Genomic DNA, 24,508 nt, shown 5'->3' on the forward strand with positions numbered 1-24,508 from the left:
CTTGTAACTATACATGTACTTGTGACAAATGGTGCTGACCTTGTGACACAAACCGTTGAACGTCCATCAGGCTAGATACGAGCAGGGTATCTCCCACTTTGTTCTTGTCTCTAACACCTTGATGGCCAAGATGGTTCTGTGTTGGAGGCTGTTGTCAAGCACAGACTTTCCTCAGTACTATCTTTTTTTCTTTTTAACTCAGACAGGAATTTAAATGAAGGTATTCAAATGACACTTTGTCACAGCACTCTTACCCAGGTATGTGTATTTACATAATGTGTTTTAAAGTCAACCATTGAGCAATTTTTTTTAATGTTAATAATCTGTGTTTAAGTGAGATTTGAAGCTTTGCATGGTGGAAGAGACATGAGAAATAGGTTTTCGAGTACACCATGGAATCAATCTCTTTTGGGGGAGGTGTGGTCCTTAAAAGAACCGGTGAGTGTTAACTCAATGTTTCGGCCAGTGTGCTCTGGCCTTCCTCAGGAGAGTGTGCTGGACTGGAGTGGATAACAGGTTATAAAGGTAATCCGGAAGTGGTGGAGCATGGAATGGGATTTGCAGGTCGTGTGATTTGTTTGGTTTGTGCGTTGTTGCGTGAAGGTGTTGGATCCTGGAATTGACGGGGAAACCTTGGGTTTGGGTATAGGGGACCCTTGTGCCAGGGGGGACGGGGGTGGCTTTGGGTAGAGAAGACTCTTACGCCTGGGGTGGGAGACATGGGTGTTGGGTACAGGGGACCCTACTGCCCGGGAGTGGATGTCTGCTTGGGTGCTTGTAGTGGGCGCCAGATGCCAGATTCCATGGTGTACCCACAAATCCATTTCTCAATCAGTGTTTACTTTCCCTGTTCACCTTAATAATATTCAATAAGATATACATTTGATAATACCATTCTTAAAACAGCACAAATTCATGGTTTTTATGCACGTTAACCTCTCAGTACGAGTCAGCAGTCATGAAAGATGGCTACTGCTCTGTGCACAAATACTCCCTCACGGGCAAAGAAGAGAAAGCTGGAGGGGGACTGTTTCAAGTGGATGCCCAGCACCCAGGCCGACTCTGTGCATACCAATGTAAATTGGCCATACTTGCTGCACGCTAAATGCGCACTAACATGCATGCCAGCACGACTCGCACATTGAACAATACGTGCAGTTACTGTGGGGACTAAGTTGTTATGTTCCCGTAACTCAATCCTGAATTTCTTAACAAAAGAAATTGTCTGTCAATGCAGGGCCAGCAAAGGCCTGCCTGCGTACACACACGGTGTGGTGGCGGAAGGGAAATCATTGCCATAAATAAAACAAGCCCCCTCGTGTTATGTATAGAGACCAAATAAGTCTGAACCAGTACATGTACACCATACATGTGTGTCAACCCAATGGGATGTCACGGCTGGGACAAAGGAGACTTCTTTCTTGACAGGATCCAAAGTTAATACATAAACATATGAACACACTCAGTTCAGTTTTGCTTTTGTTTATTAAAATCAATGTGCTTTCCGGAATGCATAAATAAACATGCAAATGATTTATGTACAGGAACTGCATGTGCTATACAGATTCAGAAATGTACACAATAAGGTTGATAATAAATCTCTCATTCTTTGGGACAAATTTACAAAGTCAATGGTTACACAGAAGTTAAGAAATATAGAAAACCAAAATAAAATAATGCACAGATCTAAGACCTTGTTGTGAAGACACTGTAAGTTTTTGGTATGATGCAGCTACATTTTGTGTTATTAAAGAGCACATTTCCTACAAAGGGATGCCAGGCAGATTCTTGTCCAGAGCCTGAAATGAAGGCCAAGAGAAGCCTCACTACACCTTGTTAAGGTCTGAAATTGGCCAAAAATCTCAAGTGAGAAGGCCAAAATCAGGTTATTGCCTGAAAAATGGCATCCCTGTGTGCGGCCATTTATTTCACTACTACATAAATGTCTTCATGAGTGCACTACAATTTTATTTTGAAAATAAGCTGAAGCACCTTTGAATAACTGTATTTTTAATTTCTTATAAAAATTTTACTAACTTTTTAAGACTTCATTTAATTTGTTGTTTTTGTTTCACTTCAATTTTCTTTAAATATCCCCAATCCCCAGTTCTGCATGTCAGATCAGCTTTGGGAGTTTAATTTTACTCTGTTGATTTAATAATTTTCTTAATTTAAATGTGATTATGAATTATGATTTCTAAATAGCAAATTCAAAGGAGTTTCATATATAGATATGCAATAGGACCTACAATGCCATTTGATTATGGCCTAAAATTTTACATCTATCAATTTTTCTCTGAAGTAAAAAAAAGCATAATAAGAAAAGAATTTTAAATTTTGAATTATGATTTGAACTGCAAGAGTGTAAGGGAAATAGCCTAAATTTTGTGATTAAATGTGCGCATCAAAAAGGACTAGAAGCTAAAAACTCAAATTGCGAATGTTTCACAACCCTGTTTAAATAGTTTTACACCAAAAATCTTTTTGTAACAAGTACGTCAAGTGATCCAATTGATATCAGGTAACCCATGCTTAGACCACCCTTTGTAGCATTTCACCACAATTACAGGCAAAAAGTCAGGCAGTCATCACACACACATCAAATCCAATTTATAAAATCCTATCCTGAACTACCTGTATTAAATGATTACAAGAATTCTACTTCACAAATTTTGTTGGAGCTCATTGATGGGGTCATTCTATGTGCTAAAAACAATCCATGAACATTTTCCATGGAGATTAATTTTCTTATTAAAAGCACAAGGTAACTTGGTGCTATGTAATGTCATACATAGATGCTTGCAGTAAACAAACATATACACCTACCATTCAAACTTTCAACATTGAACGATACCATTACCAACTATTAAAATAAGGCCTTGGAGTTGCTAAAACAAGGGAAAATGTCAATATGGCAAAAGAAAAGAATTCTTTCAACTGTGTGCAGTGTCTGAAGGGTATAAACTGACACATTTCATAAAGGACGCTTTCACTTTTATGGAGAGAAAAAAGAAACAATAAACCAACCTGAGATTTTCAAGTGATTAATTAAAGCAATTTTTGGCAGAGTTCAACAAAAATCACGCGGCACTAGGCAACACAGAAATGCTGCTTTCAGTCTGTGGATATACATGGCAATTAGCAGTCACATACAAGTGAATTCCCCCCAATATATTCTGAGATGGTATAAAAATCAAACTCACCAATCACAAATTCACTCATTGCATGCATATTGAAAGACATACACTTCACAACTAAAATGTAACACCGCCACGACTTATTCTACTGGGCCTCGACTGGCTGGTACTCTGCGACAACACTCTTGTTAGACTCCTGACCTCCTGTGACCTGTATTGTGTTGGATGGGGTTGAGGGTCGCGGGCCAGCCTCGGTTGGGTTAGGCGGCGGTGGAGGTGATGCCATTGACCTCCCACTTTGGGGGCGGGTGCTGGTCGGGCGCTGAGTCTGGAGGCGGGATTGTGGGCGACCAGAGGTTGGTCTGGATACCTGGCGCTCCGGAGTGGACTTGGAGAGCTCGTTGTCGCGGCGATTGTCCTGGCGGGAGCTACCTGGACGAGACAGCCTTGCAGATGATAGCTGTGTTGTGTGGTGAGAGAGTCACAGAAATTCACCAGTAAGCCAAACTGAATAAAACCTACCTCTAGCCAAAGGAACCCTCTTTACCAGCAATGCATCATGGGATAAAAGTCCACATCGCTTTTCAGATATTGCCACATTAATGTTGTTCTGGGTGGCATTGACAAAACAGCTTTAACCTGTTTTTGGTCATCTATGGAAGTTGGAATTCCTTTTACAAGTGATTTTATTATTTACTGAGGCTTCTAAATGCATTTGTGTTAATGTGGTATGCACATGAAATGAGAGGATGGATGATTAATTGCAGATCAACCACATGCAAGATGTTGATAGACTTGACGCAGAAGGTGACAAGTAGTGCACTGAGGAGAATGCTTTGTTAGGCATGGTATTGTGAAGTCCTTTTGGGCCATCAACGCTGGCTTCACTGTATGGGTAAGTTGCAGCCATTTTGTTTCTGCCCCAACAGCTGGTCTCGAGCACTTAAGAAGGGAGACGTCTAAAGCTCATTCACAAAATGATCAATCAGCAATAAGTTCTATGCAGCTTGGCATAATGAGCGTCCTCGACTGATCACAAACACAGCGATTAGGTTGGCTCCCACCTTTTGCGGTGCTATTGTGGGCAATCTCTCCAGGTCGTCGGGTCCTATGCGGCCTTTGTAGATGTGACCATCTTGACCTTGTATGTCTGCTTCAATCCTGGATACAGAGGGCATAAAGTAAACTGTGTTTATTAAAAGGCATTTGTAACACTACACCATCAAATACTGAGGCAAACTCGATGTGAGTCTTGCATATTGCTCCGCTGCAGTGTGGCCACACATTTCACTAGGAATGTACGAGAATATTAGTGCAACTGTCTCAATGAATGTATCCAAAGCAGTATTGGGAAAGGCAAATATTTTTCATATCCACAACTTAATATTAACCACTACCTGCCGGAGACTCCGGAATCGGAGATGTATGGTTTATATGCATGGCCGGGGTCTCTGAACTCGGACAAAGGAAACAGGGCCCTGTAACAAAAGACCAAGCTGCTGGGCATTACCAACATTTTTCACTCTCAAAAGTGGTGATAATCCAGCCTTGTTTTGAAACCGTATACCAGGGTTTGGGGCATTGAGAGCCAGCGGATTACCACCAGGGACAAAAGCGCTCCACCACCGCAGCGATGAACCACACAGCACCGCTGCACGCTAATCTGGCCCCTATTGAAAAGAGGTCCGCAGTGCACTGAGCCAGGTTCGTGAACAAAAGACAGTTATGCAACACCACACAATCTGGGCTCTGTTTACAAGGCTGCTGGCCTGGCTGAAATACTCGGGCGTCAATGAAGGTCACCTGTCAGCTTAGAGTAGTGCCTAAAAATAACTTGATGCGGCTATAAACGACAGTTAAATTTTATTCATGAGCTGCTGCTGACCTCTTTTCAACCGGGGCCAGATTGCCGTGCAGTGGTACTGTGTGGCTCATCACTGCGGTGGTGGAGTGCTTTTGTCCCGGTGGTAATATGCTCGCGCTAAATCCTCAAAACCTTTTCAAAACAAGGCTGGACTATCTCCACTATTGAGAGTGAAAAAATGTTGGTAATGCCCAGCAGCCTTGTCTTTTATTACGAGTACTCTCTTTTGCTATAAGGTCTAGTTCCTTTTGTCTGATTTCGGAAACCCCGGCCATGTGTATAAAGAATACGTGTTCGGTACCAGAAACTCTGGCAAGTGGTTAATACAAGGCAGTCATTGCAAATATCAGTGGTTCTCATGTAGCTTTATCACAAGCCAGTTCAGTATTTCAACAAGGCAAGGTCATTTGAGAACAAAGTAAGTGTTTGATTCAATGTATGGCCGTGTTAATAGGGCAGACCTCGTATGCATGCACTGCTGTTCCTGGATGACCTTGGATGCAATTCGTTTTGGGTATGTGCCGTTAGAAAACTGAACGGAAATATTGCTACACTTCTCTTTGACACAGTAGTCTGTTCAACTGTAGTCATAGTAAATGAATGAGTCATTCAGAGCAGATTTGCAACAAGGCAAATAAAGGGCAAGTTGGGCGCGAACTATGAAGTTTGACCACCAGCCAATTGTTTTACAGCCATGTTTGGACCGCCCCTGTGGAACCATATTGTAAAGTCTCAAAGTCACTCGCTTCCTGCTGTTGGCTGCAACTCTCACAGCATTGTACATTTATTTTCATGTGAATGGTTCTCCATGTACGGAAACATTTTTGGCAACTGAAAACCAGTGATGCAAGCATGCCCCCGGGCCGGGTTCCAAATGCTCAACTACAGATGGTCCAAACCATCCATTCTTTGGGACCAAATTGGTTGCACCTCATAGCTGTCGCTCGAACTTGCCCAGAAATGACAGAGATGTGAAAGGAACATCTTGACTCACCTCCCATTTATGAAATTATTTAAGTTATCATCTTCCTCTCGTACAATACCCCTGATGATAAGGAAAAGACAAACGGAATGAATGCTTCCCCTCAAAGATTCAAAGGAAACAATCGAATCATTTAAACAAAACGTAAGTATTCTTTTCATATGTTGTTCTGATAAATGACTGATCTGCACTTTATATGCCATCTCTGAAACTAAAGATATGTTCGTTATTTTTCTCTCTGTAGGTTTCTTCAACTTTCTGAGCTACAGGACCTGTGTACTTCTGAGGGGCCCTTAATTACATCACCAGTAACAACTGAACTACATGTAAATTAATACAACCCACACCATCTGGACTGGGACTGGCACCCTGACTACCAACTTACGTGAGGTTTGCCATGCGCGTGGTGCGTCTGTGTGGATAGGTCATGGTGTGACTTCCTCCACAGCTCCTGTTGGTCAAGAAGTAGTCTGGAACTTCCACATTGCCACTGAAAACAAAGGAAATATGGGTTCACGTTAGAGATGTGTACCAATCTCAGTGGTATCACAAGAGGAAGTTAGTACATCATGCTGATGAGTTAACAAGCTTGGTGATGCTTGTTTTAGGGGTTACAGAGTGCAATGGACAAAGATAAAACAACTGGATGGCGCAAGTCAGTTATTAGAAATCTCACTGGCCCCATTCCACATGGGAAATGCTGTGGAGTTTGTGATGTCGACAGGAAAAGAAGGGAAGTAAAAGACGTGGCCGAGGTGCCCCCAAAACCTTATAGGTAGAAATAAATAAAACTGTGCATGTATAATCAAAAGCACATGAGCTATCTTTTACAGTATATGAAAATCAGATTTAGAAGATGCCCAAGATGCTTGAAATGAGATGTCAGTACCTATATTTCTGACAGCTAACAGACAACTTTACAGCTTAAAAAGAGGTAAACTGTCAGGGTTAGTGAGATTGTACTGGATTGTTTTCTTTTTTGTTTTATTTTCTTGTACTATTCTGATCTTAATTTCTGACACTTCAGAAATGGCAATGAAGTCTTGAAAGATGAAAGGTGCAGGTGTGCTGGTGAATATTGGAATATTCAGAAATGTGATGTGAAAAACACCAGTGAAGAGTACTTCCAAAATCCTCCCTTGTGTAAGGTTTGAGGTGCAATTTTAGGAAGCATTTGTAATGTCTTGAGGCTGTGCAGGTGAGCACAAAAGATACACACCATTAGTTTCAGTGCATGAGTTCATTCACTGATTGATGAAAGTCACTCCGTGGGGCACTCTCACAAAGTGTTTGGGAGAAAAGAAATCAAGGGATTTACCTTGGAGTTGAGGGTTTTTGTTTATTAAGGAAGTCGGTCATGAGACGTGTATGTCTGAGTCTCATGAGCTCTCCCTGGGGCCCAGGGAGGCTAGGGAGGGGTGTGCTCTCAATTTGGAGGTATTCCACCTCAGGGGTGGTGGGGTTCATCATCCTTTTTTACAATAATGAGCAGCATTTTGAGAGAGGAAGAAAACGTAGATGGTTGAACAACTTTGTTTTCTGCAAATTTGATCCTTTGACCATCCACAAAATTGTGTTACAAGCACACCTTGGCCTATTACGACTGCATCCTAGGGTAATGCCGATACTAGCCTACAACTTTTTCCTAGCTGATGTGGTAGAGTGCGAAATTAGGCCCAAACTGTGGTCGGACGTAAGGTACTAGCTAGTCAGTTTCTTTCTGTCATTATCAGCTTTTGATTAGACACACCCAGGTCACATAAGAAAACAGTCTTTGAATTTAAATGTCATAAGCACAAGCACTGAAGGTAAAACCAAAAGGATTTGGCCTTTGGGACATTAATGTTGACATTTCCTTTGGGAATTTTGTCATACCACACCTGCTTTTGATCAGACGAGTAGCAACAGTGGTCGGATAAATGGCCAATGTCAGACCATAATTTCACACTCTGGGTATAATGCAACTACAATAACCTTTGCTTGTCTGGTTGCAGGTGCAGCGGGGCAACGTTCCTAAAGAACGCCGAACGGTCCAGGTCCCTGTGGAAGTGGACCAGGTAGGCCAGTATGTCCTGCTTACGCTGCCTAGCTAACTCCTGCTCCTGTAGAGCCTTCTCATAGTGCAGCACATTCTTGCCTGGTCTGGCTCTGGTGATGGACCACAGATGGGTGAAGATGACAGCAGGAATAGTTGGTGAGATGGAAGGGTTAATAGCTTGCAGATCATGACATAAATAACACAAACAGCAACTATGCAACTATTTGAGGCAATCAATTAAAACTCTAACCTTCAATAGCTAGCTGTAGTGTATAATGGAAATTTGCTGTTCTAGCTTCATGTACAAGGTGTTGTAATATTGTGTTGCAGTATTCTTCTACCCTAAAAACTATGCCCCTGTCCAAAGTACCTAGAGCTAATAAATGACACAACATGTATTTCAAGTCTTAAAGGGAATCAAATATTACTCTCAATCTAGTTACATGTACTAATTTTAACATGTTCATCAGGTGCTGTTCTAGCTTCATGCAGTGTTCCACAGTACTTCTGCTACCCTACTAAAACCTATGAACCTAAAACTATTTTCCAGTCAATCCTAAAATAAAAATCCACAGCCGAAAGCACAGTCTTTGAAATACCACAGAACAAAGTCTACTCACTTTTTTTGAGCTGCTCTGATTTGTTCTAATTCAAATGTGGTGTAGGGTCGGCCTGTCCTTGTGCCTGGAAGACCCTTAGATTCAGGTAATGATGCAAGAGGCCTGAACATTGATAGGGAAAACAAGAACAAGCATGAATCTTTCCATTCATACCTGTAGAAGGAATTTCAAATCATTCGGTGAACAAAAAACCAAATACATGTTTTTTACTTCTCTACGTAATGCTTCAACACATTTATAGCGATCTCTTTGTAATAATAACATCTGAGGGGTGAAAAGTTTCCGAGGCAAGATGCTCTCTTGAGGGATGGCCTTGGATCAAATGGATGATGCTGACACTAAGACAGACATCGCCTTACCTAGTTATTGTCTTGAAGGCTGATGGTGCAGTCAACTTTAGTTTCAAAATACACAAGCATAAATAGGAACTGTGTTCCGTGTGGGAGTTTATAAGAAAAAATAAACCAATCAGATAAGAGTGAAGGTAGAATTTTTAAGGATGGACAACCACTACAATTACAGGGGCTTTAGGGTGTTGCTTGTTCTTCTATTGACATTTAATATAAGGTTATACAGTGTACTTACGGCTGTGGTGTCATATCTAGGGGTCTGTCACAGGAAATACAGTTGAACTTTTGTAGCAGTTTTCTGTCAAAACAGTAAACAAAATATTGTCACTGAAAGACTAGTGCTTTAAAAGTGGTTGAGGGCTGCGGTCAGTGTTGTCATATGAACTCTGCACCTAATGCTGACAGGCACTTCAGCTCTGTCTACAATCAGGAATGTTCCTCTCTTACAAAGATGCTACAGGGTTATGGTCAGTCAGATTCAAATTACTTGAGCTCCTCCCGTTATTCATAAGAATGAATCAATGTGCACACATTTCAAAACCTTTCATGGCTTTTTTGGGTTAGCCACACGGTCATCTACATGTACAGGTCCCGCACAAAGTGGGCAAACTCTAATGTTATCTCACCGGCAGTGCAACCAAACCATCATCAATGTGAATGTATTATCCAATCATTGTAGATGCTCACTTTCGGAAGCCGGCTGCATCATCTTGTGTTGGGTCAGGTTCCACCTTGCGCACAATCTTGGCACCGACGGACTTGATGCGGTTATCAAGGTAGGTCTTGAGTGGATCCAGTTCCATCCGGTCCAGTTTGTTATCAATGTCCAGCTTCATCTCACTGACAGCCTCCTCCCATGCAGAGCGCTGCATTCAATAAGACCAAGATTCACACTCGGGACTTGAATCGTTGATGTTCAAATGAAAATTGTCTAGAGTGAAATCATCGCTTTGTTTTCACTCTAAGATTTTCTAGTTTACCAAGAATAAGACATATATGCAGCATCAGGGGCCAGGTAAAATTTGGTCAGTGAGTTGCTAAAAACTAACGTAATGGAGTCCTTTGATGCTTAAAGTCTCTGGGTGCACCACTCTGTAAGGTGGTAATCAAACTTACATGTACGTAAGAAGGATTCTGACTGCGTAGTTTGAATGTATTTATAAAGATGAACAAAGAAATTGACTGGAGTGGGATTTGAACCTGCGACCTCCGGAATACCGTACCAGTGCTCTACCAACTGAGCTATCCAGCCCTACGTTGGTGGCTCTTTCCATTTGTCAATATCTTCATTCGGGGGCACTAATCAGAGGCCATTTAACCTGAATCACCATGAAACTAGGGATCAAACCCCAATTACATGATGTAACCTGGGAAATGGTGAAAAGGGATCACTCGAGGCAGATGTGTCTTTTTACACAAATCATGAAACAAACTATTTTGGGAAACTGACTGACTAGTTTGAATGAGTAAAAATATGATTGTTTGGACACACAGATGGATTCAGGTATGTGGGAAATGTACAAATATTTGCAAATGGACTTGGCTGGATTTGGCTATTTAACACTTAGGCATTAATTTTTAGACAGATATTTTAATATTCTTTCAAGGCTGGAGAGATTTTGGGAGATTCTTTCGGTTGCAGCTGTGAATGCATCTTTTAAAGTTTTCTTCAGTAAGAGCTGCCCAGCTTAATGAAAATGGACAGGATAGCACAGTACGACCAATATCCTGTAGAGATACACTGCATGAAAGTTCATTTGTGCCTTTTCATTCTACAATGACACCAAGTCAGATTCTTTTTTTTTTTCAGAGCAGCTCACACATGATATCATTAAATATTTAGTTAACTCTTAATGAATCATTAACAACTCCACCTACGTGTCCTGACAGTTTGTCCATTACATCGTTCAGGTTGCGCGATAGTTCATCCACTGTTCCCTGGAAGTGGGTATTGCTGACTTTGTTCTCTAATGCTCGCTTGTCCGCTTTCTATGAAATTAATGGGAAACAGAGATTCCATTTTAACCAATCTCAAATATGCCCATTAACATTTAAATGCTGGTATAATGAATTCGTGGCAACAATACTACTAGGAAGTAGGATGACAAACTGACTTCTGTAAAAGTGCTTCATGTGTGATCTTTGGACTGACAATGCGCTAATACAGTATATTTGGGAGTACGATCAAATCATCTTTAATTCTGTAGTACCATTCTGTAAGTATTGTCAGCAATGAATATAGGCAACCACACATCAATTCCAAGTACTTTATGAAAACAGCCTCTGGTGTTTTTTCATGAAGTACAGTAGAAACAGCTGATACCAGCTTCATAAAGAGAAATAATTTAGATGTTGTCTGCTATGGGAAAACATGAATGCTCCTGCCATATTTAAATTAATAGTATGACAAAATGGAATATTTAACACAAATTTTACACAAGGATTTGCTATTTTAATAATAACAGATCAAGGCCACAGGTTGTCCAAAACAGATTGTTGGCAAGATTACCACACCTGATGCCGAAACTAGGAAATCCCACTGTTTTTACCAAAAGCGCAGCATCATACATCTACAAATCTGCGGGAAGGATATTACTTTTAGGGGACTGAGAAAAAATGCCTCCTTTTAGTGGATCATCTGAATCAAAAGACTGTCAAGCTTTAAATTGGCAGGTCAAACTTACAACATCTATCTCCATGATGACATGCTCTTTATCAGCCTTGTTCTCTTGCAATCTGTCAACAAATGTGTACAGTGCCTAAAAAGAGAAAAATAAATAAAATAAGCTTTCTTTAGTTAAAGATTATTTTATTTTTTCATGATCATTACAAAATTGATTCAAAGCCTTAATCCATTCTTTTCCTCAGACACCTGTTGCAATAAGAAACCTGACTGTGAACATGGATGGTGAGTCCTTTCTTTAATTTCATTGTTTTTACGAATAGGCTTCCATTAAAAATTATCAATCACAATTGCAGAATAATGAAAACATATAAATATCTGTCAGGGGCAAAGCAGTGTTGTTCTGCCTTCGATGAAAAATATAACTGTGGCATTGATTCTTTTACTCTCTTTCTCAATGTTCTTAATGGACTCACATCGATATGCTTTTGTTTGCTGTTGTGCTCATCCACAAGTTGCACGCATGTGTGGTTGAGTTTATCCGTTTCGGCCTGTAGCTGAAGAATCAACTTCTGCATGTTGGTCATGATTTCACCATCCTGGCAGGAAAGAAATGACAGGAACAGTAACCTAATTATACTAGACACATCAACGACAGTGCCATTCTAAACTTGTACATGTAGTTCTCAACTGGTGACAAACTTCAGGACCTCACCATCACCTTGTTACAAAGTTCACACATGCATTTACAAAATGTTGCTGGGAAAGATTCCTGCAACATTTACACCAGTGTTCCACACCAACATTCAACACTATCTTGTGTAAAATTTATACATAACGTGATACAAGATGTTGTTATAACATTCATTTTCCTCAGCTGGTTTCCATGTTCAGCATGTTTAGAGATCCAGTCATCTTTTGAAGTCGCAATAGTTCAAGTGATATGTTCAAGCTATCCACAATAAAAGCTAACATTTTCATATGTGAATCCTGCCTTATCCCCAGATCATGATCGTCATTGGAAAAGTTGATATTTGCATTTAGATATACAAGTTTGGTTTCACTTGTTTTGGGTACATGTTCTTCAAGTTGGCTTATTTTGAGAATGTTTAATAACTGTTCAAATAATACAAGGCTCCTGATTCATTGTGTATACCTATAACACCACACATAACCAATGATGGCTGGATGATGAACTGGAGGACAATTTAAGATGGAAGTTGAGAAATGCCTCTTGATGGTGAAATACCCTGTGAACTTCCTTGTAAAACATCTTGACTGATGACATGCACTTAACGCTACAGTAACTTGAATCATGCAATACCAACAAAAATGTGACTTCCACTGTTACTGACAAACCAAATCAACGGGACACCCAACATCAAAGCCTACCAAATCCAATGAACCCCCTCCCGACCCCTCTGTCTTCTCAACATGCAGACTGTCACCAGAGACTACCATCCGCATGGATGCCTGGGCTTCCAGCTGTTTGCCCTGGCTGTCTAGTCTCCATTCCAGGTGGCCTAGTCTGGAGCTGACTTTGCTTAGCTGCTTGGCCAGCTCTTGGGTCAGGCCCCGCGTGTGACCCTCCAGCTGGTCTTGGAACTGTGAGTGCATGCTGTCAAGCTGGTGAGGAGGTACAGGTGGGAATGGTGGTGTGTAGAAAGTTGAAGCCGTGATAAGCGGGTGAAGTAAAAGAAAGGGTGAACATTGCACAGTTGCTTGTGAATGGTACAGTGAAATTTTGTTAGCACAGAGAATTGAAAGTTTAAGAATGAAGACCTGTTTCAAACTAAAGCATGCTTACAATAAAAATTGTTCAGAATATATTTGGGATTAATGACAGGATGTTTATTTATTTAGGTTATGATAGTATCTCCTTTCATTACGATTTTAGAATTGACAATGCAATACAAGACCTATTGTCTCTGACCTTCATATTTAGTTAAATGACATTGAGCAAGTTTGGTATTCAAACAGTGCATTAAATTAAATTAAATGAAGCATGTCCATGGTTATTTGGGAACAGCAATACGAGCATGCAAGGTCTGTCCTATCAATGTGGCCATATGCATTAACCCTCCCATGTATTTTAGCCAAGAACCTTTCCCAGTCCTCCAAACCCACCACAGTGAAGAAGCCCAATCAGATATTCTTTACGTATGTGTACTCTACTTCCTTTGGTTCTTCTTCTTCTAAGTCCTACAAAATCCTCTAACACCGAATGGTTGAATGTACGGGATCTACAGGTAGGATGATTTCAGTGTCAGCAACCAATACAGCTGAGTGATCTTGACCTTTCTCCCTGTCAACTAACCCGGGCAGCTGACACGGCACTCCCTACAGGAAGGTCTTCGGCCATGGTCCCTGTATCAGTGGTTAGGTTGGCCTGAATATTGGCCAATTCAGCCTTAAGCTGTTGGATGTCCTGCTGGGAGGCAGGCACCATCTTGGACTGTTCTCTGATCCAGCTATCTAGCTGATCCATCTGCAGGCAAGAGATAGAAGCAAAAGGCAAAGGGAGTGCACAGGGTGCCCAGTGTGAGGGGGATTACAAGTGTGGGTTAATGTTGAATGTAGGGGTGAGGTAAGATACATGTATAGAGGATAAGAATATCAGGTCAAAAGGTATTGGTTGTGAGGGGTCAAAGGTGAGGGAAAGTAGGATACAGGTAAGGAGGATGTGAGTGAGATGCTCACGGGTTAAGGGTATGGATGGTACAGGGCATGGATGGTACGTGGTATGGATAGAACAGAGAGTAAAAACTTGGCGTAGAATCCAGTCTGCTACGGCATTCACCTACAGCCATAGATTTATTTGGAAAATCATTCTGTAAGGATCAAGAAGGATGCAAGAAATCTAGGAATTATGAACAAAAATATGAAATATTAGTGTGCATCAGTTAGTCTCAAAAAGCAGCTGTGCAATGCAGTTACTTTGCCTTTAAAAAGCATTAATTGATTTGGTGCAGGTGCAGGGCATATTTTTACAGGTCCCATCCCATTCCTTTGGCACAGCTTAAGCTTTGGCATACTTTGATGAAATGAAGTCTCTCTGGGGAACAATACAGCGTGTACTTCAAAGAGTACCATTCCAAATGAGAAGATTCACTTGCTTTTATTTCATAAATCAAGTAATGAAAATGTAAAAAGAAAAAAAGCAGCACTCTTTAAAGCTTATGCAGAAACTGCTTGCAATTATGCAGCAAGGCTGAACTGGTCTGTGATGGCTTATTTAGCCTCATAATGTGGAAAGAATACTGGCATGTCTACAGTTATGTCCGGTGTCACATTAATCCTCCTGGTACGCTGTTTTCGTCTGTCTCTTACCTTGTCTCTCCCCTCTTTGAGTGAATCAAGTCCTTCTTTAAGTTCCTCCAGCATCCTCGTCAAGTCTTCTGGCACATCTTTCTTCTCTGCCAGTAGTTTCTTGACTTCATCCAAGTCTACTTTACCATTCATCAGCTCCTGTTGTGAGATATGACAGTCAAATATTTTGACCCCCAAAAAGTGGAAATGCAGCTTAAAGAATTCCATATTTCGTAACAGGATGCAGTGGAAATGAGCCATCAATTTATAGATTAGGTCATGTTTTTTTACACTACAATGGAACATAGCACAATGCATATAAGCTGGCAAGCTGTAATCAAGAAATGCATTGTGTGATGCGTGCACACTGCTCATGCAAACGTGTATTAATTTCAGCTTACAAATTGAAAACCCGGTATCTAAATTCAAATGTAAATTGTATCGGTACATGCCACCAGACCTGATAATCATTCTCACTTACCTCTAGGATCTTGACTCTATTGTCCAAGCTATCGTGCCTTCCTTTCAGCTCACCGATGTCCTTCAGAATGCGCTGTATTTCCATGGACGGATGGGCTGCCGAGCCAGGACGGGACGGTGGGTTGGACCGAGGACCTGGACTTGGTGTCTACCACAGAATGGACATTGGAATGGTAAGTTGTGTACAGCTGGTATGACTTTACTGACCAGACTGGACATGTGATTTCTAGCCTAAACATACTTTCATGTTGCTCATCTTTACATAACCAGTGTGATCATGGTTTTCCTGTGTAATCTACTTTTTGGCTATTTATGGATATTCACTCCTCTGAGTAAAATGGCAGATACTTAGTGATGACAATGGGGCAGAGCAGTGAGCACATGATAGGTAGTTAAGGACCAAACAATGACTAAAGCATTACATTAATATCATGGTTACTATTACAAAATCAAAATGTGGGGTCCATATGGTGAGCATGTGGCAAAATATCGTCCACCATAGCTCAACTCATATTTTTTATTAGAAAAAGTCTGTAATTTTTAATTGGGTTCACTTAAACTACAATGAACTTTTAACCAGCAACAGAGACGCATGTATGTGTTTGTCAGCAAAGTTCATATCTGAACTGGCCGAACAGATGGACAAATATTTAACTCCACCGAAACCAACAACGACAATATACACAGCTGGCTTTACTAGACACGTTCTCCCTCAATATAAATTCTGCTCGTTAAAGTAAATTCTATTCGGTGAAAACTTTGTCACCAATATATCAAAAACAAATTCATGGTGAGATTGTCAAACACATGCCCAAGTGTTACCAAGTCTCATTAACTTGAAATTGTTAAGGGCTGAAAAACACAAACTTACCCTCGTCTGTGAATAGGAACTTGTTGTTGGCACAGTTTGTACTTGAGTGGTCTGGAATAACAACAAAAATAGGAACATGCTGACCAAGTCTGTTCCACATGAGGGTTGTACCATCAACTGGCATTTATTTCCTCATTTTGCTGGACAATAATAGCAATAACGGTACATGTACTATGTGCTTTCGAAATGGATGGCTCCCTCTCCATTTCCAGCCAGAACTAGTCAGATCTACTTAGAGGGTCATTTCTTTCTCACACTAAAAGTCCCCATATTTCTGCCTTTGGGGAAAACAGATGTAATGATGGTTTTAGTTATTTTGAAAACAATACATTTTGAGAGAATGGATTTCTTTCTTTGTAGAGTTTACTTTTTGTTCCTTACTGGAAGCACTAACATAATAATGTCACAGGAAGTGTTTTCACTAAAAGAAAATTGCATTATTGCACTTACAAATTGAAAATAATTTTGCAGTTTTTGCACAACACCAAGCCTAGTCCAAACCAAAACCCAGAAATAAATGGGCCAAATCCTTGTAATTTGCTTACTTCTGTCATGGCAATTGTCTGCATGGCATGGTCATACACTGGTACAGGATCCCTGTGTATGCCCTTCAATGCATCCTCCATAGCAGGCCATGTTACTAGGATATCTAACGGTGGTAAGGTGTTCATTCTGTTGTTCAAATCATTCTGAAACACAAGTAAAAAAAGGAAGAAATTAAAAGTAAATCTTAATTGAAAAGCATAGTCATATTTGACAGTTACATGTACGAAAGAATATTTTACCTCCACAGCACAAAGGAAATTTTCCGGCATTTTACACATTTGTTTTTAATATCAATTTCAATATAAGATTTTTGAATAACTTTTTTTAATCAAAATAATCTGTATGGATGCTGTAATGAAATGTACGTATTAGCAGGCCAAGAACAAGGAGTGTGGGGAGGATTTCCCATTTTAATATTATAAAAGAATACCCCAATCTTCATAAATTCTGGCTGCATCGCACAGATGATGTAGATACATGTACTTTGTGGCTCAAAAGGTAGTTTTTGAGAAGTGTGACTGAAAAGATTGTTTCAGTACGACAGGATTGTGAGAAACTGTGAGGAAAATGCTATTCATTGAAATGCACTAGAAATAAAACTACATTAAATATCACTGTAGTTTGATGTGGAGATATGGTAGAATTGAAAGAGTGTATCCAGCATTGGTCGGCATTGGAACATTTCTGGTTTCAATTACCATGATCTTCTGAAGCTCATCCATCCTGTCTTTATTGGCGGTGGAGTTCTCTAGCTTCAGCAGCCTCTCATTGATTCTGTCTTCATTAGCAGTTATCTGAAAAACAAGCATATCAATCAACAATGCTAGCATTCCTCCATGATTATAGCCAGCATCCAGGAAGCAGGTAATCATACAGGGCCTAGGGCAGTGCTGGTTAATTACCCTTTAGACCCATCACACATTGCTGTGTGTAGGTATTGGTAAATGCCATTAAAATGTGAGAATGTGCCACAGGCAGAGATAAATGCTTGGTACCTGAGCTGTTTCCAGAGAGACAGCTGAGATGGCACCGCATTCCAACTAAAGATAATGACATAATTTCCCTGGGAAAAGGATTTTACTTCCCAACCTCGCACTTGAATGGTCCGTTCTTGTTTAATGCATTTTGGAGAATGCAGCAAGTAAGGGATATGTTTACTTTATAGTAATAAATAGGGGTAAATTCACATCTTTTTGATTTATGCACTGTGGGCAATGCCAAATTACTGTAATACACACTAAAAGGTAATGGCTTCAAAAACATTTAAAAAATATTTTACATGGACAGCTTCTATTTCTCACTCATGTGACACCATTTTAATACATGTCACTTTATTTTGTTATGAAAAAGCCAACATAATTTGAAATGAGTAAACTCCTACCTTGCTTAATCTGTCTTTGAGGTTTGCTATTTCACTGCTAAAACCATCAACATGTTCCTTCAGTGCTGACATCTCTCCTAGTAGGTCTTCAACCATACTCATGAGCTATATATAAAATCATATTTAAAACCAATTTAAAAACTTTATTTGACCTAACAAAAAGAGAAAAAGAATACAGGTATGTAATTTTTACATTCCAATTTGTTAATCATGGAAAAAGTCTGTGGAAATTTTCTTGGTTTTGCACACAGTCTGTAAAAATTTCAGTACATGAACAAGTAGGCCTATTAACAAAAATAAATATATATATTAGCTCCAATATTTATTTTATGTCTACAGGTGGAAATACATAGAACATTATCAGATTTCATGGTAATCACTACAGGGTAATTCCATAGGTAACAGAATGACAGATTGGAAAGGATTTTACAATGTATCCTGTGTTCTATCACGTGGTGCCAGTAAGTTTAGGACCTCTAAAGTTGTTTCTTCATTGAAATGTCAATCTATCATGAAGATTTCTAAATAAAATTTGGACTTTGCAAGGAACAGATAAAGACTATGCACTGTCACAGACTGACACCTTTAGAACCTTATCCTTAGGGTATCATGTGGAATAAAAACCCCACTGATGTTGGAAAATGAAAGGTAATCATGCATGGAATATAAAGATATGGTAGAGCTTTTTGTTAATGTCAGTTGTTTCCAACATCGCGGTCGTCATAATAGTGCCAAACATGATCCTTTTCTGTGAAAAACGTTGTTTAAACTCAGGATAACGCTTAAATGAAATTGCTTTGAATGATGAATTGCCTTTTCTGTAAATAGAGTAGGTTTGCCAAGAGACAAAACAGGTCCTGTTTTCGGTGAGTATCATTTGTCAGACTGTGTACCCTCATGAATGCAGAATCACGAATTTAATTAAGGCTAGCATGAAAATCTTGAAATCAAATCCTACCAGTCAAGTTTGTGTGGTGCTAGGGATACATTGCCTCATTTTATAAACAAAGGAAACGTGTCAGTCCTTAAAACTACAGGGACCTTTGTCCCCTGCCACGCCGCACTGAGTTTCACATTACAAAAAGTGCAATTCAGACAAGTCAAGTACATGATGTATAATGTAAACAATGCCAGTTCTCGTACACAGACAAGGTGTCGAATTGATCAAATATTTGGTAATTCAAATACACCTGTGCAATGAGTTCAAGCCAATCTATCAAGTTGAATGACTGTCAAGAACCAATTAAAAATGCTCTATAGCCAAATGCATTTTTTATTCTGCGAATACATTACTTTCACCTTGCTTTAACTTGTAAAGATGCTTTTCTATTTTTTATTTTGTTCATTTTATTTCCAGTCTTTCTGAAATGATCAAGTATTACCTATGTATGTGTATCTGTGAGTGCATGAGCCTATTGAACAAATCAGTCAGACAACAACTTCATTATTAAAAACAGTCAGTCATCAGTCATTACAAAACTGCTCGGGAAAAATAAAAAGGAACAATGAAAACAGAATTGTGGCAAAAGTCTATAAAAATATACGAAAGACTGCTGAAAACTGTTGGTAAGCTGAAGCATGAAATGAATGCTACAGGTACATTTAATGTACCTTTACAATAAATGCACTAACAGTAAAGATTTATTCTCTCTTTCATAATCAACAATATATGAGTATTACTTGATACGGAACCCTCTATAGTTCAGAACCAGGGTACTTCCTAGTTCCTAGTGAGACTAAAATTAATTTACCAGGGCAACTCATAATGAGGACAACAAAAACACTGCGACTGCAGAATGACATTAACAGGTGTTCCTTTAATTTATAAAACTTCGACTGAAAATCTCATTAGCAAAATGGCACTCATTTGTCTTGATCATCTTAAAGGGGAAAATTTGTTCTCTGTCAGTGAACTGTTAAGCCAATTGAATTTACTTGCAGAAGACTCTTTAAAAATATCTTGTACAAAAAATGTCCCAGGATGTATTCAGGCTTTTTGTTCACACTGACTAATTTCTAATGTATGGTTTATATTGATCAAAATATTAATCAGGAAACACTTTCGTCCACTGACTATGATCTGTCTTATCCAACTCATCATGAATACATCCTACAAATTGTGAGCAGACCAAAAAAAACCATCAAAAGTCTGTCCTGTGACTAATAAAGCAGTTTTTATGCATAGAAAAATGTAAGTACTGCAGTTTAAAATCTGAAGCAGCCCTTTACAGTGGAGCAGACTGCTATGAAGAATACTCCTTAATATTTCTGAAATGTCAAGGCAATACTATTCAACATCCAGGAAATAAAAAAAATCCAGCTCAGAGGAAAGGAGTAGTTTTCTAAACCTGTATGTTTACACCCCTGCACTAAGTTAATTTGATTAGAGATGGCTGGATGGGAGAGTGATTTAGTGGCAGGTAATACAAGGTCCGTAGCCTCTATTTTATTTTTAAAAAGGATAAGGCCAATCATTTTAATTAAAACTCACATATTTGTTATGTTTTAAATCATACCGTACGTTGTAACATTTAGTAGTATAAAGTGAAGTGCCTTTTTTGAACCTTAGCCAACTGTACATTTGTCATTTAACATACCAAACTTATATCAAACTCATTATTTTACTACGTCTTTGATTTTAGAAATCAAATGAAATTTAATTTTCCGTTCTAGAGTTTGTCAAATTGTTACTTAAATGACACTTTGATTATACTGTGGCTTTTTGGGTCAGCATTTCCTAAAAGCATTCAACACTTCTAGGAGATTACTTATCTCAAACATTGGAAGCTAAATTATCAAATAGTTGACAACCTATTATGTACGTTTTTAGAAAATTGCTCATCTTCAGTTAAATTATAACTTACTTCAGGTGAGCCATTTCGTTATTTGTGGGATTTAGGGCTAAGCCAGATTTCAAAGTTAAGTCAATCCTGAGTTAATGCCTTCCCACATATTTCAAATCAAGATGTAGCACTGTATGAAGGATTAGCATACTCATAAACCGAAGCAGTAAAGCCCGCCTCTACGTGTAGCTGAACAGAATTATAGGATTACGTGCAGAACCTCATTGATGCTAACACAAATTAGGCATGACACTTCACTTACAAGCCAAACAGATTAGAGAGACCTAGCAGTGGTGTGTTTGATGGTCAAATATGAAGTTCAATATAAAATATCATTTCCCTGCACAGAGACCCTACCATGGCAACACTGAAACAGGTCAATTGATATCAGTGCAGCCATCCATAGGGCACCGTATATGTCTGTTCAGTGACTAGACTGAATACAAGAAAATGAGGATCATAAGCTGCAGAAAGACTGCAACATACAGCATGTATTGCAAAATATGAAATCAATTTTTTAAGAAGATGCATGCATTTGCTGCAGTCATGCTACAACTGCAGAAAATTGCAACATACATGCAGAAGAAAAATTGAGAAACATTTCAAAAAAGTGTGGACTATAATTTACTTTCAGAAATGTTAGTTTTACAAAATTTTTTGCAAAGAACGACAAAGCCTTGTTTTGATGCAAAAACCTCTCTTTTTATCTCCTCCACACTGCACAAATTCGTGAACAACATATTGGTATTTGCTTTTGTGTTGCTAACGTAAAATACTTTATTGCAATTGATCTCTCTTCCAGTACAATGTTCGTCGAATTAATTCTCTTCATGTATTGTCCCTATTCAACACCAACGAAAACAGCACACCCATGTATTCAAAAGAAGACTATGTTTCACCAGCAGGTTGTACATTGTATGACCATCAGTCAAAATCCTACACAATGAACCACTTGAAGAGAGTTAAGCTCATTCTTAATGAAAAATTCATTACAAGTCAATATAACTGTAGCGTCCATTGTTCATTACTGTACCTGACTCTGTGTAGATAGAACCACACAATACGACTGGAGATACATGTAGGCACTGATGTTGAGTTGGAAAATATAATGTGTATTACATCTGCATGCACTTCTTATAATCTTTCTAAAAGACAATTATTGTTGTTTGTGAAATTTCTGAGGACTGTGGATGTAGAACACAGTGATTCTTGTGTACATGCACCACCAGTACATGTGATGTACATGTAGGCTCTAAGTAAACTAGTAAAGCAAGATATAATTAAAAGGCTTGTGCTCATTCTTTTAAAATTTTACACAACATGGCATTGTCTCTATAGACTGTTAAAAGTGTTGAAAACAGTGACCTTCACTACTATAGTTACCGGTAAATGAAGAGTGTAAGAAACAACAGCCTACCTGAATCATGCATTTTCAAACAACAGCAACATTCGAAAATGTTGCGATTTTTCTTCACCTGTAGAACCATATGTTTAGATGTGGGCTCCAATGTAAATGTTAGTCAATTTTTACGTCCGTCAAGATGAAAAATTGTAATATGAAAAGGGACTACAGTATTGGGGATCCACGGCAAGTACATGTAGTTCAATCTGAAATGGTTCCGTTAAAATTGAGCTAGAATTGGGATTGCTTTTGAATATTCTTCTCATTTTACTGCCCCTCAGAGCTCAAAGTTGCCTACATTGCACATGTATTTCAACTTGTCATGAATTCTTTGGTGATCTTTCAGAATAAAAAACCCACCCTCCCTCTGGTTTCTTTTTAATTTGGAAAAAGACTGTGGTTTCATTCAGAATACCAGTCTTACTTGTAAGTCTTGTAAGCTAGTGTCCCCTCCCCATGCTACTTTGAATTTGTCCTCTCTGTGTTACATGTTATTGTGAGAAACTAAGAAAAAGATCTGCGCACTTTTCTAGATTTGTGGTGATATAAAGGAAACCAAACTTTTCATCTTATCACATATCTTCAACTTCGAATTGTTTATGACCTGTGCCACAAGTTACACAACGGGTAGGTGTGTGTGTGTGTATGTAACATAACAATATTTCTGCATCTGGGTCATTCCATAAGGTTGGGGCACAATTTGTGATGATGTCCTTGTTACAGCATTAACTTTTACCACTTGTCATGACCTGTAGAGTAGGTCACTAATACTCTGTAAAAATAACACACACCGTACGTCTGTGTTCAGCCTTGCAAGATGTACAGTGTGTATTTGAAATCCACATGCAGGGATATAGCTGTTCATTTTTACGGAACCCATGTAACAACTGACATCGTTACAAATTGTGCCTCAACCTCATGGCATGACCCATTTACAAGCATAGATGTACCTTGACAATATTGTGTCATTTGGTGACAAAACATTTAAGATATTGAAAAATATACAGGAACAACTGAAAGTTAGCCTTGTGCAAATTCTTTGTACCCTCTCCTGAGTTGGTTATCCTACGAATGTGCTGAATATTTTTATTCTGGATGAGATGAAAGGATATGCAAACATTATTAATATGATATCAACGAGGGGACTGGTTCACTTTATTCTGATAAAAATGCTTTAATTTACACATTAGTAAGAAAACGCAATTTATTATTATTATTACTGTTAGTGTTAGTCACCTTTGATACACCATCCTCGTTGGCCGATGCCTTTTTCTGAAGCTGCATCAGCTGCCACATCTCAGACATCGGCTTCATTCCCTCCGTTGACCGGGCCCGCTGCATCAAATTCTCGTTAGACGGCAGCGAATTTAGCGCTTCGATCTGTGACTCCAACCTGGACACTTTGCTGTCCAGGTCCTGGATCTCTTTTGAGGAAGATGCTGCGCTGTGCACCCGATTCAAGTCACTTTTGCTCCTTTCCAAGTCCTTCTTGCCGATGTCCGAGCTCCCTGGCCGGCCAGCGGAAGCCGCTGCTGCCTCCGCCGCAGCCAGCAGCTCAGCCCGGTCGGCCTCTTTGAGTTCGGCCTGCACATCGCCGAGCTTCAAGTTCTCTACGATCGCTATCAGAAGAGTTCGCAAACCCTTGTAATTTACAATTTCAGGAGTTCCAAGTGATAGGTCCACCAGCTCCAGAAGACTTACAGACCCAGACATTGTGTCTTCTGGATTCTGTGATTTTTTCCCGGAAATCTAAGGTAAAAAAAAACTTATTCACGCCGCTTAAAGCTCATATTGGTCTGTTGCAGCGTCTAAAAACACATGTACACACATACACGTACACACCGGCGGTGGGGATTCCGTTAGCAACGGTGACATCCCATGTAAATATTCTTCCGCAAAATAGAATTAAGTTTGTCGTCCAAAAAAGCACAACGGCCAACTCCAAGTTCATACAGCTGGGGTCTGGCAAGTTAGATCAGTGAATTAAGTAGAACTCCTGGCCATATATAGTTCTTAAAATCCCAGATCGATGAGGAAATTGCATGTTAACATCGAAGTACTT

The 24,508-nt window shown here is 39.4% G+C and overlaps 2 protein-coding genes across 5 annotated transcripts in view; one reads left to right on the top strand and one right to left on the bottom strand.

Annotated features, from left to right (window-relative positions):
* The window catches only part of LOC110978554 (ubiquitin carboxyl-terminal hydrolase 31-like), a 44,065-nt gene extending 42,600 nt beyond the window's left edge, over positions 1-1,465 (top strand). Inside the window, exon 12 of the transcript XR_002598091.2 lies at positions 203-1,465. The gene's annotated coding sequence lies outside the window, so the exon portion shown is untranslated. The remainder of the gene's footprint in view (positions 1-202) is intronic.
* A 1-nt stretch (position 1,466) lies between these two features.
* Positions 1,467-24,294, bottom strand: LOC110978585 (uncharacterized). Of its 4 annotated transcripts, none has more exons than XM_022233701.2 (20): positions 23,683-24,294; positions 18,202-18,306; positions 17,519-17,614; positions 16,820-16,963; positions 16,275-16,325; positions 15,405-15,551; positions 14,945-15,082; positions 13,932-14,102; positions 13,007-13,240; positions 12,091-12,213; positions 11,676-11,750; positions 10,870-10,980; positions 9,679-9,857; positions 9,227-9,289; positions 8,642-8,743; positions 7,302-7,454; positions 6,369-6,473; positions 5,996-6,046; positions 4,202-4,298; positions 1,467-3,597 (listed from the first exon to the last, which is right to left on the bottom strand). In XM_022233701.2, the coding sequence occupies exons 1-20, from the start codon at positions 24,157-24,159 to the stop codon at positions 3,283-3,285; spliced, it is 2,937 nt and encodes a 978-aa protein (XP_022089393.2). In that variant the 5' UTR covers positions 24,160-24,294; the 3' UTR covers positions 1,467-3,282. The 4 variants fall into 4 exon arrangements, with proteins under 4 accessions (XP_022089393.2, XP_022089392.2, XP_022089394.2 ...); XM_022233700.2 differs by lacking the exon at positions 7,302-7,454 and adding an exon at positions 7,958-8,131; XM_022233702.2 differs by lacking the exon at positions 7,302-7,454.
* Between the last annotated feature and the right edge of the window lie 214 nt (positions 24,295-24,508).

This window comes from Acanthaster planci, linkage group LG07 (assembly GCF_054643075.1).
Source record: "Acanthaster planci isolate LZ-2023a linkage group LG07, COTS_SCS, whole genome shotgun sequence".
NCBI classification, from domain to species: Eukaryota; Metazoa; Echinodermata; class Asteroidea; order Valvatida; family Acanthasteridae; genus Acanthaster; species Acanthaster planci.